The following is a 17,330-nucleotide window of genomic DNA, read 5'->3' on the forward strand; positions in this document are numbered from 1 at the left end:
GCTATAAATGACCTAACTTTTAATGAAGTAGCTCAAAGTCTTGCTTTTAAGTCTTCTTTGTTGTGAAACCAAATTCTAAGTTAATCGAATTTCAGAAAACATATTCAGTAATCTTAGGATATTAAGTCGAAATGCCAAACTGTTCAGTCACACTGACGAATATTGCAAACAAATTTCTCTTCCTTTCATATTTTTGCAGTTTGAAGAGTCAGTTCCACGTGTCACACAAAAGCTGCAGCTGCCCCTATTGGAGCTTCACTACTTTTGCAAGCATTGGAACAAAGATGATATGTGAAATCATTCATTTTTTTTTAATGTGTGAAGGTGTGTGAGGAGGTAAAGAATGAATTCAGCATTAACCTTTATCATGGTTAGCGTTTTTTTCATTATTGTGAAAACAAAGAACCCTGGCTTGACTAACAAAATGGTTTCAGGAGGGTTTTAAACTCTCACACAACGAATGCCAGTCCGCTAATACGCTGATCATGTTACTGTAGAAGCTTAATTGAATGAGCTGAATGAACTCTGTCCAGTTCAGTAGAGTACTGAACTGAACTTATCATTTCAGGTCAAAAGATTTCAAGTCAGATTGGTCATACATGCTTCTCCACCCTCACAAAAGTTAAATCTTCGAGAAAACACAAACATTATGTTAATTTTGTTCCAATCATATACAGTAAGTGTCATGTGTAAAGGTATCGAACATCAGAACAAGACATCAGAGATATAAGTAGGGATGTATACCAAGGACCAGTACTTTTTGGTACCGGCTCCTAATTGGGTTGGTACCAGGGTACCGTTGAGATTCTGGACAAACAAACAAACAAAACAAAACAATTTTTTGATGATTTTTTATCGGTTTTTGACATGGATGTTTTCTGAACGTCTACCCAACCGTAATGACTGTAAACTTAACAACAAACCTCCGTGACTTGACGTCGCAGAAACCGGGTGCCGCTGTCACTGCGCTGCAGTCTTTAGCGTTAGCCGGGGTGCTAACTGTACTCGCTTTGTTATAGCAATCAAACACGCCGCACTCCTTTAGCTTAATACTATGCTCCAAGTGTTTGGTGATGTTGCTTACCCCGAATATCCCCTGCATACTGTCCGCTGCGTAACGGCTCCGATCCGGTTTTGCTCCGCGATCGGCCGTCTGATAACGCCCACCGATTGCGTTTTGAGTCAGCCACGGCACAGTACGGTAGACAGCTGGCGTCGCAAGGCCGAGGAGTTTCCGCGATAATCACATAATCCCTCGCAACCACAGTTATAGGTATGTGTCATAAAAACAACAACAGGCAGTGTTCCCAACCAAAGGATTAGTAGAAGAGCTTCTGTTTGTCTCTTTTTTGAGATTTGTGTGCTGGTGTCAACATGGACTGTTTTATTTTGAAAAAACGGGATGTTATATTGATATTTCGGTACTTGACTTCCTGTCTGCTCAGTGCTAAATTCAGCTGAATTGCTGCGTCGTGCTCCGGCTTCCGCCAGATATAAAAGTCCTGGTTATCTGTTCTGGAGTATTGGTAATTGCATAGCTTCTGTTCTGTTGAAGCTTTATTAATACCTTGTGGTAATAAAAGGTTGAATCTTTTGACATCTTGTAAAGTCTTTATTTTTTTTTTACACAAAATTACATGTTGTAGTATTGATAAGTATCGATAAAATCCTAACGATATACATCCCTAGATATAAGAATATAAATTTTTTTGTAAAAGGTAGAACAAAAGGTCGAAAAGGTAACAAAAATGCAAAATGACTGTATACTATAATGTATCAGCCCCGGGCGGAGGAAAGAAGGAGTTTAGCATTGGGCATCACGATTCCTCGCTTTGGTAGAAAATATAATAGGTTAAAAGTCAATGTATAGTATTTACCTCAATATGTTTAAAGATGTAAGAATGTTTTATTATGTCAGCAAAATAAAAACGATAAATGGCATGTCAACATATTTTGACTAACATCTCCTGTATCAATCTTTTGTAATATTCCATTTATATTATGAATGAGCTAAAGTAATGTCAGGAAGTCATTAAGCAAAATCGCACTGCAAATACAATTAAGTTCACGGTAATGCGTGCAATTCCTGCAAGCATGCACTCACGTGCACTAATTATTTTGCCGTAACTAACTAACTTCAACCTTGTATCTCCAATCTTTTTCGTTCACACTGACGTTGGCCTTTCCTCCTTCATGGCTGTTAATGCCCACGTAAAACCCTGTTAATCCATTATTAAACTAATAACTCATTACTAAATATGGGATAATGTATTGAAATAAGTCGAAAACAAAGTCTCTCCAGAAGTTGCCTTGATGTCAGACGACTTGTTGGAAAGTTGCAGGCTCTTGTAGATTCAACTGCCCTGTTAGAGCTGCTCAGTTTCCACCAGTAGAGGACTGTGATGGTACAGGGCAGCAGCTAACAGTGTGGGGCAAAACATTCACAAAACTTAGGACATATGAGAGACATTTTCAAGATTCAGGAGGGCTTTAGTGCTGTTGCATTGACATCAAAATGTCATCTCAGCCAAGTCAAGTTTCCCTTTTTTAAAGTCTTTTTTTGTCTCCTGTATTTTTGTCTTTCTCACTGATGTTCTCTGCCACTTATTGGATGCATTTGTCCCATCATTTTCCCTCTCTGTTTGCATCCCTCTGTATCACTCTGTATCTCTTTCTGACCTTCTTCCTCTTCTCAGGCTCATCCTCTATCGCTGGGTCTCACTTTCCTCTCCCAGACACTCACCCGTTTCGATATCCTGCCATCTCTCGCCCATCACTAATCCCTCTACCTCTCCTTTTTTTCTCTCCCTATATTTTTCTCTCTCTGGCTTTGAAATCCTTCCCCTCTCCCCTCTGTTCCCTCTGCTCCTGCTAATCCTTTCATTTTCTTTGTCTGTCTTTTGTCTAAAAGTCAGTTTAATTTCTCCATCCTTGATTCCCTGGTTTTGTCTCCGCTTGTAGCGCTCACTTTTTTTTGTTCCACTGTAGTTAAGAATCATCTTTGTCATGCCAGTAGATCCAACAGCTTAATTTCTTCTTAATTTTTTGGTCATTAAACAGACACTGGTGCCCAATTTAAATGGATATGGCTGACATCATCACCAAACATGACAACATGCTATTTGACTGCGAGATAAAATTATACTGTTTGTAAAGTTATGGCATAAAAAAACTGTATTTATAGATTTCATTGACTCTTGTGTCAGGAGGGTGAACTAATGTAAAACCTTCACTTCAGCTCAATTAGAAAACCCAAAATATTTGACTCGTGAAGTTTCCAAGCGACAGCGGGGTCGCAGCTCCTCAGAGAGCCACGTCGACCCAGCAGAAAGGCATGCTGGGAGGCTGGCAGGCATGCGAGGGGCGTATCGATCCACCTGTAGCATCCAGCTGTTTGTTTACCAACAACAAATCAATGCAGCGCTCGGCTGGAGGCCACCATGCCTGGCCTCTGGTCTGCTGGGAGCACTCGCACATACACACACGTATATACAGCGCGCACACACACACACACACACACACACACACACACACAGTTAAGTGAAGTCTCGGACCAGCTCTGGATTAAAGGGGTATTTGTTGGGTACGGTTTGACATCACAGTATGTAAAAACATCCAAAACTGATAACATGAACTGACAAAACAGCATTCAATTAGCATAATGAGGAGTGCCTCATCATTCATGGAGAAAGCACTGATCTCTCTATAAAGGTTGTTTAACTTACCCTACAATTATACATAGGTGCACCTCAACTTACTGAGCCAATAACTCTGAGCAGGCCCGCCATCGGAGCAGCCTGGTTATTGAGGCATTTGAGCATGAGTTTAATGTTACCAAATTTGTTGAAAAGATCAAAACTTAACATTTAGATTCTGAAGACTATAATGGTGATTATGACATTTCATTGGCTTCCTTTTTGAAGTTTGTATTGCCCAATAATGTATTAAGATGTTTGATTGTTGTAGTAACTGATTTGGATAAAGACAGTTCCTGTGAGTTTGCTTTATCAACCTTGCTCAGAGGCTCCGTCCTCGCTGGAGCGACCCTGTGTTCAAAACCAACCTGTAGCCTGTTGCTGCATGTCATCCCACCTCTCACTCATCCCATTTGTTATCACTCTCAAGCTGTCCTGTTGTATAAAGCCATGAAGGGCACAATCAAAAATGAATACTCAAATATGATGTGTTCTTATCTCTGCCTAAGGTATTTAGGTAAAGATAAGATAAGTAAAGAATTCTGAAATCACTTCTGGTGTGTGCAATATGTCACTCTTTCACTACTGTGAAAGTTAGGATTGCTTTTATGTGTCTTAAAGACACAGCATTGTTTTTTTGTTTTATTCTTATGATGATAACAGGCTTTGATCTGAGGCAGCACCATATTATTTTCAGGCATATTTACTGAACAACATGTAATCATTGACTACATTAACCCATTAAAGGGTTTTTGCCTTTCCTTTATTGTGCTATGAAGCATTTTTGTGCAAACAAAAGGTCTGCAAGGTGAAAAGGTCCACGCCAAAGGGAGTTACTCTTTCTGAGAAAAAATAAAAACACAGCTCCTGCACTGCCTGAAACGCCTGGTTCGAAGTCAAGCCTTTACTGCTGTAACGCTTGTGCATCAATATGTAACAGGCATTATATAAATATATTTATTCATATATATATTTATTCTAATATATAGTATATACATATTCCAGTCAGCAGACATACAGTTGTTCTGCTGTAGTAGCGTTTTTTTTAGATCACACTACCTTGCTCCTCATGACCCGCCCTACTCTTACTCCTACTCCGTTAAGTAATGCGCATGTGCAACTCACACCAAAGACTTAACAGAGGCAAGATGTCTCACTCTGTAGCTAAAACGGAGCATTCAAGACACAGTGTGAAAAGGGATGCTGAAGCAATGCACCACATCAGAAAAATAATTTCGAAATTTAAAGTATGTAAACCTATTCTTCTAGGGCCATCAAATAAAAGTATGAACCTGAAAATAAGCATTACATGACCTCTTTAAGCAAATAATAACTTCTTGTCATTTTTGTTTTTCAGTCCATTCAGTCCATACTAGTAGATTTGGATGTTTGAGTAATATTAAGTGCAGGGAGAAAGTTTTCCACATGAATCAGTGGTGTCTGGGGAAGTGATGCCCTTGCCGATGTGTTTGTTTCCAGGTGACTGACCGCAAAGGAACAGTGGGGAGCTGTACAAGGCCGAACGACGAGGAGGTATCCGGAGCCTTGTTCAGTGTTACACTCATCCTCTACGGCACCTACCACCCACACAAGACCACGCACGGTATGTGAGAGTGTCAACCACTCACACTGCTTTGAACACATGCACTCTGGGGTGAGAATGGAGGCAGGGCTACTGTGGAGGTTTGACACATGCTCTCAGTGTACTTTTGAAAAATATGACACCCACTGTTAAATTAATCAATGTATCGGTTTCAAAGCAGAAAATGGCAAAAATAAACAAGTACTATCGAGGGGAAATTTGAAATGTTCTGTCTTGATTACTCCAAGTTTTCCTCAAGTGCTACCCTTCCAACTCCCACCGCCACCTGCCATCTCTGCTGCTTTGGTTGAGTCGGTGCAGTCAGAAGAAGTCAGTCGGGCCACTGACCACAGGGACTGTGATGTGTAATTACAGCGTGACCCCTGGCTGCCCCTCCCCAATCCCACCCCCTCCTCCTCGGTGTGTGTCAGCTCCCCCGGTGCCCACGACCTCCTTACACACTCACACGCACACACCTCGTTAGCCACACTGGCACGAAGCCTCAGCGGCGTCCTCCGTGTCCCTGTCGGGGGTTTTGGGGTTTTTAGAATCACTGAGGCATGCTGGGAAAGAGACACTGAACTCAGACTTTCCTGTTGATCTTTGTCAGCAGGGTTTCCCTTCAGTGAAAAAGGTCCTGAGCATCATGGACTTTTGAAAGATAGTCGGGAAGAGTCAAGGACTTTTATAAATGTACTGTTCCGAAAATTTAAACTTTTTTGCTCCTTATCTACATTAAAACCTGCATTTTATTCCAACTTTATTCAAATCAAATGTTTTCTGCTCCATCATCGTTTTGGAAACCTGAAAAGAGATGGTAAAGTTGTGGAAATTACCTGAGGGCCACAGTGAGAACCCTTTCTATCTGTGTGTCTGAGTGTGTGTGTGTGTGTGTGTGTGTGCGTGTGTGTGTGTGTGTGTGTGTGTGTGTGTGTGTGTGCCTTGCTCTGTTGCTCTCGTCTCTATCTGTCAAGATGCTGATCTCTCTGTTGAGAAATCAATGGCTATCCCCCCGCCTCCTCTCCCTCTCACTCCATCCATCCATGTATCCCTCCCCGTGCTCCTGGATCTAACCCAAGTTCAAGCTGTTAGTCAATCTGCTGTCCACACACACACACACACACACACACACACACACACACACACACACACACACACACACAGTCTACTCATTCACAGGTTTGTGCAGTGTTGCTATTCCTCAGTCTTTTCCCCAATGACATAATTATGTAGTAGTTTGCCCTATATGTGATATGTAATATCATTATATGTTAAATAATGCTTACATTTGGGAAATACAATTATTTGTTTTTTTCTACCGAGACTTAGATGAGTAGATCATTACCCCTCTTATGTCTGTACGCTGAATATTTAGCTACAGGCAGGGGGTAATTAGCTTAGCTTTAGCAGAAAACTCGAACAAGGCGGAAGTTTTTGTTTTGATTGACCAAACAGATAGTAATGTAATAATAAGTGAGCTACCTTTGAACTTAACAAAGCCAGCTGTTATGCTATGTTAAGCTAAGCTTATCGTCTCCTAGCTCTAGCTTTATATTTGCCATATAGATATGAGAATGATTACTTATCTTTTTTTTTATTATTCTTGGCAATAAGGTAAAAATGCATTCATGTTTTTAAACATTGAACACAATGTTATGAGATAAGACATTGTGTTGTTTTTAGTTCATATTTCTACAGAATTATCCACTTACACTACCTGAAAAAAGTTCCGTATCAATGTGTATAATCTGGCACCCAAACATAATACCCATGTTGTTTCACAACCAGAGAAGGTCTTCTGGGGGAGGCTTTCCACCAGACTTTGTCAATTGGTTGAAAGAATTTGCATTAGTGAGGTTGGCCACTAACGTGATTGACTTGTAGGTGTTAACGGTTTCAGGTCAGTCAGGTTCTGAGGATAACATTTCTGTGTGGTGCTTGCTTTGTGCATCAAGGCAATGTCATATTAAAACAGGAAGGAGCTTTTCATCAACAGTTGCCTCAAAGTTGAATGGACACTACTGTTTCAAATATCATGGCATGCTATCATAGCAATGCATAAAGAATTTTCTTAAATGCACATAGTACGTATTTTCCGCCACAAGGGGTCTCGCAATTTAAACCGAATGAGAACAAAGTTGATGGACCCAGTCAGAAATGTTCATGGACGAGGTAATTGCATAAAAGTTTTATTCCTCACATTCGCTGACTTCCTTCCTCACTCTCTGATGTATCACTGGTCGTTTACCTGGAAGTGATAGCAACGCCCGACCAAATGAAACTTATTTTTAGCCTGGATCAAATTCCGGATTGCTCCGTACACAACTCAATCGAAATGTAGAACTAATGTCTAATCCCTTTAAGAAATTTTGATGTAATTTTAGTAATACTGTTATACTATTGTAGAGCACGCACTCTTTCCAGTGGGAGCAGTGCTAGCTGTGCATACCAAGCTAAAAGTTATGCAGTCTACATCAGCGCAGACTGATTCACACCTTGTGTTAATGAGGGTAGACAAAATATCAGGAAAACGTTCATGAAAACTGCATCCTCCAACATGATCATGCAGGATGATCAAAAACCTGCGTATAACGAAAACATGTATGAACATTCTAACCCTCATGAAGGTAGAGTTTATTGCAAGGCTGCTGTATTACACTGCATTCATTTTAAACTAGGTGTACCTAACAAACTGCTAACTAAGTGTATATGAGTGTGATTGCGATCCATGGGTTGTGCAGGACAAGTTGGATGAATGGGGTTTGGCTTACTTCTGGCTAACTAACTGTAAACTGGCTGAAAATGAGTTCACAGGAGATCGGATGTGTGACATCATGTGATATATGCAAGAGCTTAAACTGAAAAAAAACATCTTTTGTTTGAAAACCACTATAGAGTAAATAGCACCAAAATTCAGAAGGTCGTTGTAAGATATAAAGGTAGTGACGGTTGTATGTAAGTATGTAGTAAGCTTAATTAATTACAGAGAAATGTATGTGCCAAAGTGTTTTTTTTAAACTGTCCATCTGTGTTTAAATTAATCTTGTTATTACAATCAGAGGTCCTTCCTTTGTTTAAGTAACATTTGTTGCACGCTAGCAATGATGTGCACGATGGTTTTGTTATAATTGTCTGTTTTGTTCGTGATCCGTAAATTTAAACTGGAATGAACATTATTCTGCACACGATCAAATTAGAGATATTCATGCCAAGAAACACGGACAGTTCAACCAATCTGGGGACTTTCTTTGGAAAAATTATAATGTCACTCTTTCCAATACTTTTATCATTTGTCATAACACATGCTGAAGAGCTTGTTATATAAGGGCTGACGGTTGATGATTTTGATGTCAACGATCTCATTACTTATCAATGAGGTGCCGAAATCCACCAAACCCTGATGCATTCCTTTAAATTACATCCCAGCTGACCTACTTACAGATATTATTTTCAGCTTGCAGACAGATTTAAACATTTATAACACTCACATGAGTGTACTGATGCACACCCTATATAGCTGACTGCATTTAACAGGACAGGGACTGTGATACTGCTGTCATATATACTGTAGTGGACATATGAATGTAATTGCCTCTAGAGCCACGGTAATTCAGCAGTCCACTTGAATTGTTCTCTGCCAAACGTCCAACTCTTTCATGCCAGCTAGCCAGCAGATACCACACGGTGAGCTTTACAATCACGGCGTGTAGGATGAAGCTACGGGTGTCTTTTGTGAGCCAGCCACATCTGTGTGTGTGTCTGCGCGCGTTCCTCCGCCTCTGTATGCGCGCTTGCCCCCGTGTGCGTGTTTGTTTGGTGGCTGTGCGGCAAGTGAAGGTAAATTGCTGTGATTATGTGGCAGTAATTGAACAGGGATGGTGTGTTTAATTGAGTTGTTGTTTCCTGATGTTTCTCTGTAGTAGCAGGAGCCGCCGCGCTGACAGGTGCCTCGTCTCGCCTCGCCGGGATGTGGGTTTTATATACATATCCTCACGTACGCTTTGTTGTGTCTTGTGTTGTTTGTTTGGCTGAAGGATGTGTGTGGGTTTTAACTGTTTCAGCAGAGAGAGGGAAGCGTGGGGTTGGTGAGATGGTTCGATGAGCTCTGGCAAGTTCTATACACAATGTTTAGAAGGATGTGTAGTTTTAAAAGTATGTATGTGTGTCCTACTGTCTGTCAAAGTGTGTATGTGTATGCATGCTTACGTGTGTGTGGCTGTGTGTGTGTGTGTGTGTGTGTGTGGTTGTTTGTTTTTGTATGATGTGTGTGTGGGAAAGACACTGTCCCTGAATTCTTGTGTGTATCTTATATGTTTATGAGTGTGTACACAGAATGTATGTGTATGTGTTTACTTGCATGTACTCTTTATCAAAAAATGTGTGTGTGTGTGTGTGTGTGTGTGTGTGTGTGTGTGTGTGTGTGTGTGTGTGTGTGTGTGCATGTGGCTCTATCTGATCTGCCTTCTGGGCTCTATGGCCCAAATCAAATGGTTGGAAACATCAATTTCACCATCACGTCTCCTCCTCCTCCCCCTCCCCTCCTTCCCTCTCCTCCTCTCTCCTTGTACATGCTCTCCTCTCTTCTTGCTCCCCCCAGCTCCTCTCCTCCTTCTCTCCTCCCCTCCTCGGTGCCTTACTCTCTGCGGAGGTGTGATTACGTTCCTCCTCTGAGCACCAGTGATCTAAGGGGTTCGGTGTGTGCGTCCGTATGTGTGCGCCTGTGTGTGTGTGCGTGTGCGTGTGCGTGTGTGTTTGGTGACTGGTTGGTGATCTGAGCAGCCCGGCTCTGCGCATTGTGCGGCGCAATTCACGGACGACGTCTCCAGATGAATGCCTCCATTCACAATTACAGCCTCTCCATTAGCTGCAGCCCTCGCCGTCGTGTTGTTGTCTTTTCTTCTTCTCTGCAAAAAAAAAAAAAAAAAAAGCAATTAAAGCAGGACAAAAAACAAGCTGGAACACAAGCGGTGTACCTGGAAAAAGAAAAAAAAAAACAGCAAGGGAAGGGGTGTGGGAGTGTGTGTTTGTGTGGGGGGTGGTGAGTCTTCAGTCAGGGTCCACGCTGCACACTGTCTCTGTTCGAACACTCACGCGTGAATGCAAGCCCCTCACACAAATACGCACATGTCGGATTTTTATTTTTGCTTTACCTGATGTCCTGTAAGTTAATTCTTAAAATAAACAGATTTCCTCACGAGCACAGAGAGTTGAGGGAAACCTTTTAAAATGAGGACATGTCGTTGCTGCTGCTCTTGAAGGGGGCTGGTGTGTGAACACAAAGAGGGAATAGCTGCATTTCCTGTCCAGTCGATTTTCCAGTTCATTCGGAATTGACATGTGACAAATTAGAGGGGCTGAATGAAAATGGCAAGTGCATTTAATACGGTAAAACATGTTTTAACACACAGCGAAATGTTTATTTTATTTCATTTTGTATTGGACTGGAAGTGGACACCCTTTTTATCTAATTCACAAACTTGTGAGCTTGGCATGATTCGCCTGTAAAGTGGCAGAATATTTGCGGGGGAAAAAAAGTCCTGAAATGCGTATTTGTTCACCATAACCGACGATGAGCATCTGACCTGTCAAGCTGCCATCGTGATTGAACAGCCACTGTCGGTTTCCCACAAACCTAACAAATGTACTTCTTTATTTTTCGTCTTCAAACATTTTATTGTTACTGCTTCACAATAAAATCCACCCATCTACCCTGTTTTGCCAGTTGAATGGTTTTAAATGTGAGGACACAGCAGTAGGAAATGTTCGGTTTGAATTAAAAGTAACAAAGTCGTCAGACACAATACTTACTTATAATTTAATACAGCTCTGAGGATGATATCAATGCGATAACACTACAGGCAATAATGGAGGATTACGTGTTGCCACGTTTACCTGTGAATCGTTCATGTGTAGGTGAGCAGTTTCAATGTCGCACTTACAATGAAAACCACCACACAGACAGGACATTACAGAATTGGCTACTGCAGAAGAAAAGCTGATCCTAAGCAATGTAATTTCATGAAAACTTTAAGGGTTGTAACTTGAAATATTGTCTTTAATAGTGACAATAAGCACAAACACATTCACGAATTTTCCGTCAGAAAAAGTGAGCCCAAAATACCTGTTTCTGATTTCTCTGCCTTTATTTATTTATTTCTATTACTTTGCGTCAGTAAATGTATTTTGGGAGCTCATTTCCATGCAGTCTTTGGCAACTTTTCAAACAATTGCAAAAAAAGAATTGACTTGACATTTGGATGGAAATGATGCCACTGAGGCACACAGTGCCATGCACCGCTTTCACAGTGTTCCTATGCTGTCTCTCTTTTTTTGCTTCAGAGGGACCCCTGGAGAGCATTGTGTCCATGGGGTCGCGTCATCCTGTTCCTCAGAGGGGGGTGTACCAGAGTGGCCGTTACCCCCCTCTGGACCTGATTCAGTGGATCTACCAAATGGAGAGAGACAGGAAGGTGCGGGCTGATGATATCACCGTGCCAGCCAGACGCCAGGTACAGTACTGTACACAGAGCGGGGACACACAAGTATCACACGTCACACACACACTGTGATTTACTATTCCAATAAATCACTGGCGCCGCCTAATTTCCTATGGATTTCAATTTCCCCCTGGACATATCTGCATTGATCAACTTCAGGTGTAAGGATGTGCCAGGCGTCGCTCACTGTGACACTGAAGAATGGCTCGCAGATCTCTGCCATGCATGTGTGTGTGTGTGTGCGCGCGTGTGTGTGTGTGTGCATGTGTGTGTGTGTAGGGGTACGATAGTGGGATTTGTGCACATGCAGCAATTCTGTTCAATGCGGCTTTAGGATACAAATCCTTGAGTCTGAGTAATAACATCTGAAAATGTCAGAATCGTACAGACAGAGAGAGAGTTGAATGGGGACTTGAGATATTGTTATTCTGATCATATCTGCTCGTACACTGAGTCTAGGCCTGATTATGAGGAACAATTAAATATCATTCTGGCTTCCCCAACAGTTGTTACTGCAGACAGAGGAGCAGGGTATGACTCCCCTTTGAAATCAGAGGACATTTTGTGGCCTACCGAATCATCTTTCCAGCGCAGCGTCTGAACTGAAACAAATATCATTCTCTTTAATTCTGCATTATCCGCTCGCAGTCACTGAAGCCTGCTTTCTGTGTCCTTTACGCTGCATTATGAGGCCAATTACAGCTCTGACAAAAGTGTGCCGCTGGTCGACAGGTAGCTCCGTTTGTGTTGCCCGACATGTCCTTGCAGGGGTACACGGTCCCTGGGCCTGTAGATGAGTTTTGAGCCGGTGTTAGCAGGCGATGACGAGGCCCGACAACGTCTTTACCCCGAGTTCCTCCCCTAGAGGCAGATCTGAATGGATCGTAGAGGCAAGGAGGAGAAATAAATTGGAGAAAAGGATAAATCGATGCTTGGCGGAGAGGCAAACAGACCTTCCAACCCCCGGCCCAGACACACACACACACACACACACACACTCACACACACACATGTAGCACGGCGTGGCTTTTTTTCCTTGGGCTGTATTGGATTGGTATGCAGAGCCGACGAGAGAGACGCTCAGAAAAAGACTTGGCCTACAAATGATGTCCTTTGTTTGATCCACTAGGTTGGGGGGGGGGTTGGTTGGTGGGTGGATGGGGAGGGTCGTCCCACAGAGACGGTGGAAGGGCTGGGAAACAAACATCTCTGTCTGTGAGCCTCTCTCTCCCTCCCTCGCTAACAGCTCCTCATCTAAGGGAGGAGAGAGAGATCAGCTCCAGGAAAAGCTGGTTGTCATCCGTTTCTGTTGATGACTTAGAGGGCAGACAGGATACGGTGCTGGTGTGTGTGCATGCCATTGCGTGAATATACCCATCTGACGCTTTCAACCCAAAGGATTTTTCCGGTTTATTGCCACTTGGGTCCGATGTTTTGTGTAGTTTTGGTCATCATCACTCTGGGTAATAAATAACACTGCTCTTATTGAGTTAAATGCTGAGATCTGGGAACACGGTGATATCAATAAAAAAAGAGACTAATGAGGACCAAAACATCGCGCCAAGATCCTTCAAAAGCCATTTTTTTTTATTATTCTTACCATACATTTCTGATATTTTTCTGACTGTTTTCTTGCGTCCAAGTGTTGTAAATCAGATTGACAGAACTGTCTGGACCTCAAAGACTTAAAATAATTTTGTCAACGCCCATACATTGCTATGAAATGCAGCTCATCCCACTCCATTTCATTCACAAAAATGTCGTACAAGAGTAAATTTGTAGTAAAATAGTAAAATTAGCCAAAAAAGCCACAGAAAATATAAGAAAATGCTCTAAATCTGCGGCTGTCGACACTGTGTCATCGCAGAGCAGTAACAGAAGGACAGGAACAGAATAGTTTGTCATGGAACGCAAAAGGCTCTGTCTGGCTGTAGAGAGTGTTTGGTTTGTCCTGTCTGAGCTGCTGTAGAAATATGGCGGTGCAACTTGATGGACCCGCTCCCTCTGCAGATATGAAAGACTCGTTCTAAGGTAACAAAAAGCGGTAACCATTCTTAGTTTCCGGTGACACTATTTCAGTTTGGTGCGTGTTATTATATTCAGTCGCAGTAGCTCAGTAATACACCGGATGAATTGACGCTTAACTTGTTTTAACCCTTCACTCTCCATCTAGCACTGTCATCAGGTCAAACGTTTCAGTCTGTCAAATGCATTATGACCCAAACACCTTCAAAACTGATACCATTCCCATCAGCCTCAGCTTTACTTTGTGTTAGGAGGAGCTAATTAGCAAATGTTTCCACGCTAATGTGCTAGACCTCATCACGATGAACATGTTAAACAAAATACGTACAAAACACTAGCTTGTTAGGATTGTCATTGTGAAGCTGCGATACAGCGTCACGCAGGAGCTAGCATGGCGGCAGACCTGTGCTGTGTTCCGATATCCATACTTCCATGAGTACACTTAAACGTAGTACACTATCCACACTTACTAAGTACGCAGATTTCAGCAGGTGAGTATTGTTCCAAATCTAATACTCCGTGGTGCACTTACCGGAAATTACAATCGCGACAGCCGCCGCGGCGGCAAAAACATCCCGCTTTGAACGGTGAACATAAGACATCTGCGGCTTTACTTTTTAACAATTACAATCCTACAATCCTGCAATATGGCTCCGCTGCAGGCGCTGTTGTCTCAGAAGCTATTTAAAAAAAAAATCCGAGCGGAGCGCCTCTGCCTGGCTCCGTTTTTTCCGCTACGTAGACAAGATGGCGGCCGTTGAGTGCGCAAAGTGTACATCGTTGCACACTCAACGATTTTGCCGTTATGAGTGCAACATCCGGGTCCTTTAAGTACACTTCTTTTCACCGCGATCGATATCGGAACACCCTACGTACTCAAACTAAGTATAGTAAGTACGGAAAGTATGGATATTGGAACACGGCACTGGTCTTGTTTATTTCATCGATAGCTGTTTTTAGAAATGCATTTGAACAAGCTAACTAAGCCTAAGCCCTAGAAGCTAGCTAACGCCACAGCTTAGCCAAGGAGGACACCGTTAATGTTTAGATCCCGTGCTGTCACCAGAATGTCATCTTGAGTATTGTTAAAGGGCCGTTACCATTCTGCACGGTGATACGGGTGGCAGGTGTAGTTTCGTAGAGAGAAATAGTTCTGACTTGAAACTTACCCACGAAACAGGAAATTTGTTTTGGGGTGAACTGTCCCTTTAAGTCAACAAAGCGAGAACGGCAGGCTGTGCCTCTCATCCAGCAGACCGTCGCATCGAAGGTGCTTCTCTCTCAGAATGTTTATCAGACCAAATTCGGGCTCGGGGCTGATTTTAAAGATCGCTATCACATCAAAACTTCCGCACAAACTCCACAATTATTTATGCGCGGGTTTTTTGCTCCATCACCGCTCACCCCGTCTACGATCCGCCACGCGATTTCTCTGTTTCGGCGGCATCCACTCTGCTCAGCTCTTAACCAGCAACAGCATCCGACGCCATTTATTTTAGCTTGGGAGTTCTCTTTTCGCTCCATGTCTTTTTATAGTTTTGCTGTTCATACTGTACTCCCCGCTGTGCTTCTATTTTCATGAATGCTGTGAGAAATAATTGAAAGCGCCGTGTACGGTGCCGTCTGTTGCAGCGCTCCCACTTCCTCGTGCCTTGTAAATACTGTATCACTGAAACCCCCGCTGTAAGCTGCCGGCTCGGGATTCCTCACAACTCTGAGATGTCAACACTCACTGAAAACTTGAGCCAAGATCAAATCGTAACCGGAGCCTGAACGTCGCTCCTGTGGACAGAGCCAGTTTTTGATTGATTTCAAATTCAGCTGTTTGTCCTTGTCTTTTTCCTTGAGAAAACCAAGTTGAATCAGATTTCCTCTGGCGTTTTCTCTGTATTTTTTTTATTTTTTTTCTTTGCTCCTGACATCCATAAGGAGGGGGAAAATGATGTCAAAGGAGTCACAACCCCTGCTGCAAGTGCTGCTGGTGTGAAGTGCAACAGACGGAGGACCTCAAGGAGTCTTAACAAGAGCAAATCATTTACTACATCTATAAATAAATATTGAAATCAGATTAAAGGGCCAGTTCACAGATTTTACACACAAAGTTGAGTTGACTGCACATGGCTGTATGGCGGCATTCTGGAGGAAGGCGACCTCTGATGTTGTCATGAGGTTTCGGGGGGGCGGAGGTTTTCAATTTATAACAGAGAGGCTACACTGCAAAGATGCGGGTGTTTAACTGAAGGAGGGTTGAATGAATAGATTTTTTTTCTGCACTGTGGGAAATGTAGTGGCTAGCATTCCCGGACTGAACATCAGAATATCATCCTCTTCTGCTTCAATTTTACTTATTCTTTTAAAAATCTGTCTCTTGAACTTAATGCAAGTTAACACAAATATGCTTGAGCACACAACTACTTAATGATCTAATTTCAACAGGGTTGGATCAGTGGTTTCTATACCATCCTCCCCTTTGTCCCTAACATTAAATATCTTTTCCAACGCCCAGATTGTGAAGATACCTGGAAACCTGTTGGATAAGCAGTCCCTGAACGGGTCCTTGGCGTCCATCATGGCTTTGCAGGTAAGTGGCAGCGCCGCATGTCTAGATACTGTAAGTTTTCCATCCAGTAAAAACTCATTTTGAATTAATCTGTGTTTCCATCATCTGCTGGTACGAGTGTTAGGAGTGGGCTCAGTGAGAAACACTTGGTAGCGCTAATTTTTCAAACAGGTGCCAATAAACCCTCACAGAGGAAGAGGACACAATGAGATGTCACGATTAAGAGAGAAATTATGTAAATATGACATTTATGTTGGAGCTCGACCGATATATCAGTTGGCTGATATTATTATATTGAGCCATGAGAGATATATACTGTGGGTGTAGGCCTAAATGCTCATATAGACCGATATGAAAACTTTTTGCTTTCACAGAACATGATGTGCAAAAAGATGCATGGGGAGACTTTAAATAATTAAAATTCCAGTTTAGTTTCCTGTTTCAGTGCACTCATGTCTTCTCCTGCCTCCATCATATATATTTTTCACAAGGGCTTGATAACCACAATTGGGGGTGCAAAAAATGTGTGTATATTGGCCGATATTTCAAAATCTCAATTTTTGCTCCCTAATATCAGTATTGGCATCGGCCTCAAAAATGATCTGTCAGGCTGTAATTTATTTATCTTTGCTTTAGTAATGAATTTACATTCTCCTCATCCCTCCACACAGCTCCGGTGTTCTCGTCTCTCCAGTTTTAGCTGAAGCTTGAGTGACGTTTCAGTCACATGCTTCGTGTGCATCAGGATTTATTTTAGTTGCACTTGGGCGCATTGTGCTTTAATTGATACACCAACTTTACACCTCAGCCGAAGTGTAAACATTTATTTATTTTTTGCAATATTTCTCCTTTTTTATTTTATCCACTCCTTTTCCACAAGGTGTTTAGTTTCTTTGTAATTGAAATGTGGAAATGGTGGATGGAAGCACACTGGATTGGACTGTTTCCAGACGGTCTCTTTGTATTTTCAG

General features: G+C 42.2%; 1 protein-coding gene across 8 annotated transcripts in view; it reads left to right on the forward strand.

The window, feature by feature from the left end:
• Positions 1 to 17,330, forward strand: part of LOC115567647 (neuroendocrine convertase 2-like) — a 194,477-nt gene that overhangs the window by 168,924 nt on the left and 8,223 nt on the right. For all 8 annotated transcript variants that reach the window (XM_030394421.1, XM_030394425.1, XM_030394428.1 and 5 more), the window contains 3 exons: positions 5,175 to 5,298; positions 11,617 to 11,786; positions 16,306 to 16,380. In XM_030394421.1, the coding sequence (XP_030250281.1) occupies positions 5,175 to 5,298; positions 11,617 to 11,786; positions 16,306 to 16,380 (369 nt within the window). The remainder of the gene's footprint in view (positions 1 to 5,174; positions 5,299 to 11,616; positions 11,787 to 16,305; positions 16,381 to 17,330) is intronic.

Source organism: Sparus aurata, chromosome 17, assembly GCF_900880675.1.
Source record: "Sparus aurata chromosome 17, fSpaAur1.1, whole genome shotgun sequence".
NCBI lineage: Eukaryota > Metazoa > Chordata > Actinopteri > Spariformes > Sparidae > Sparus > Sparus aurata.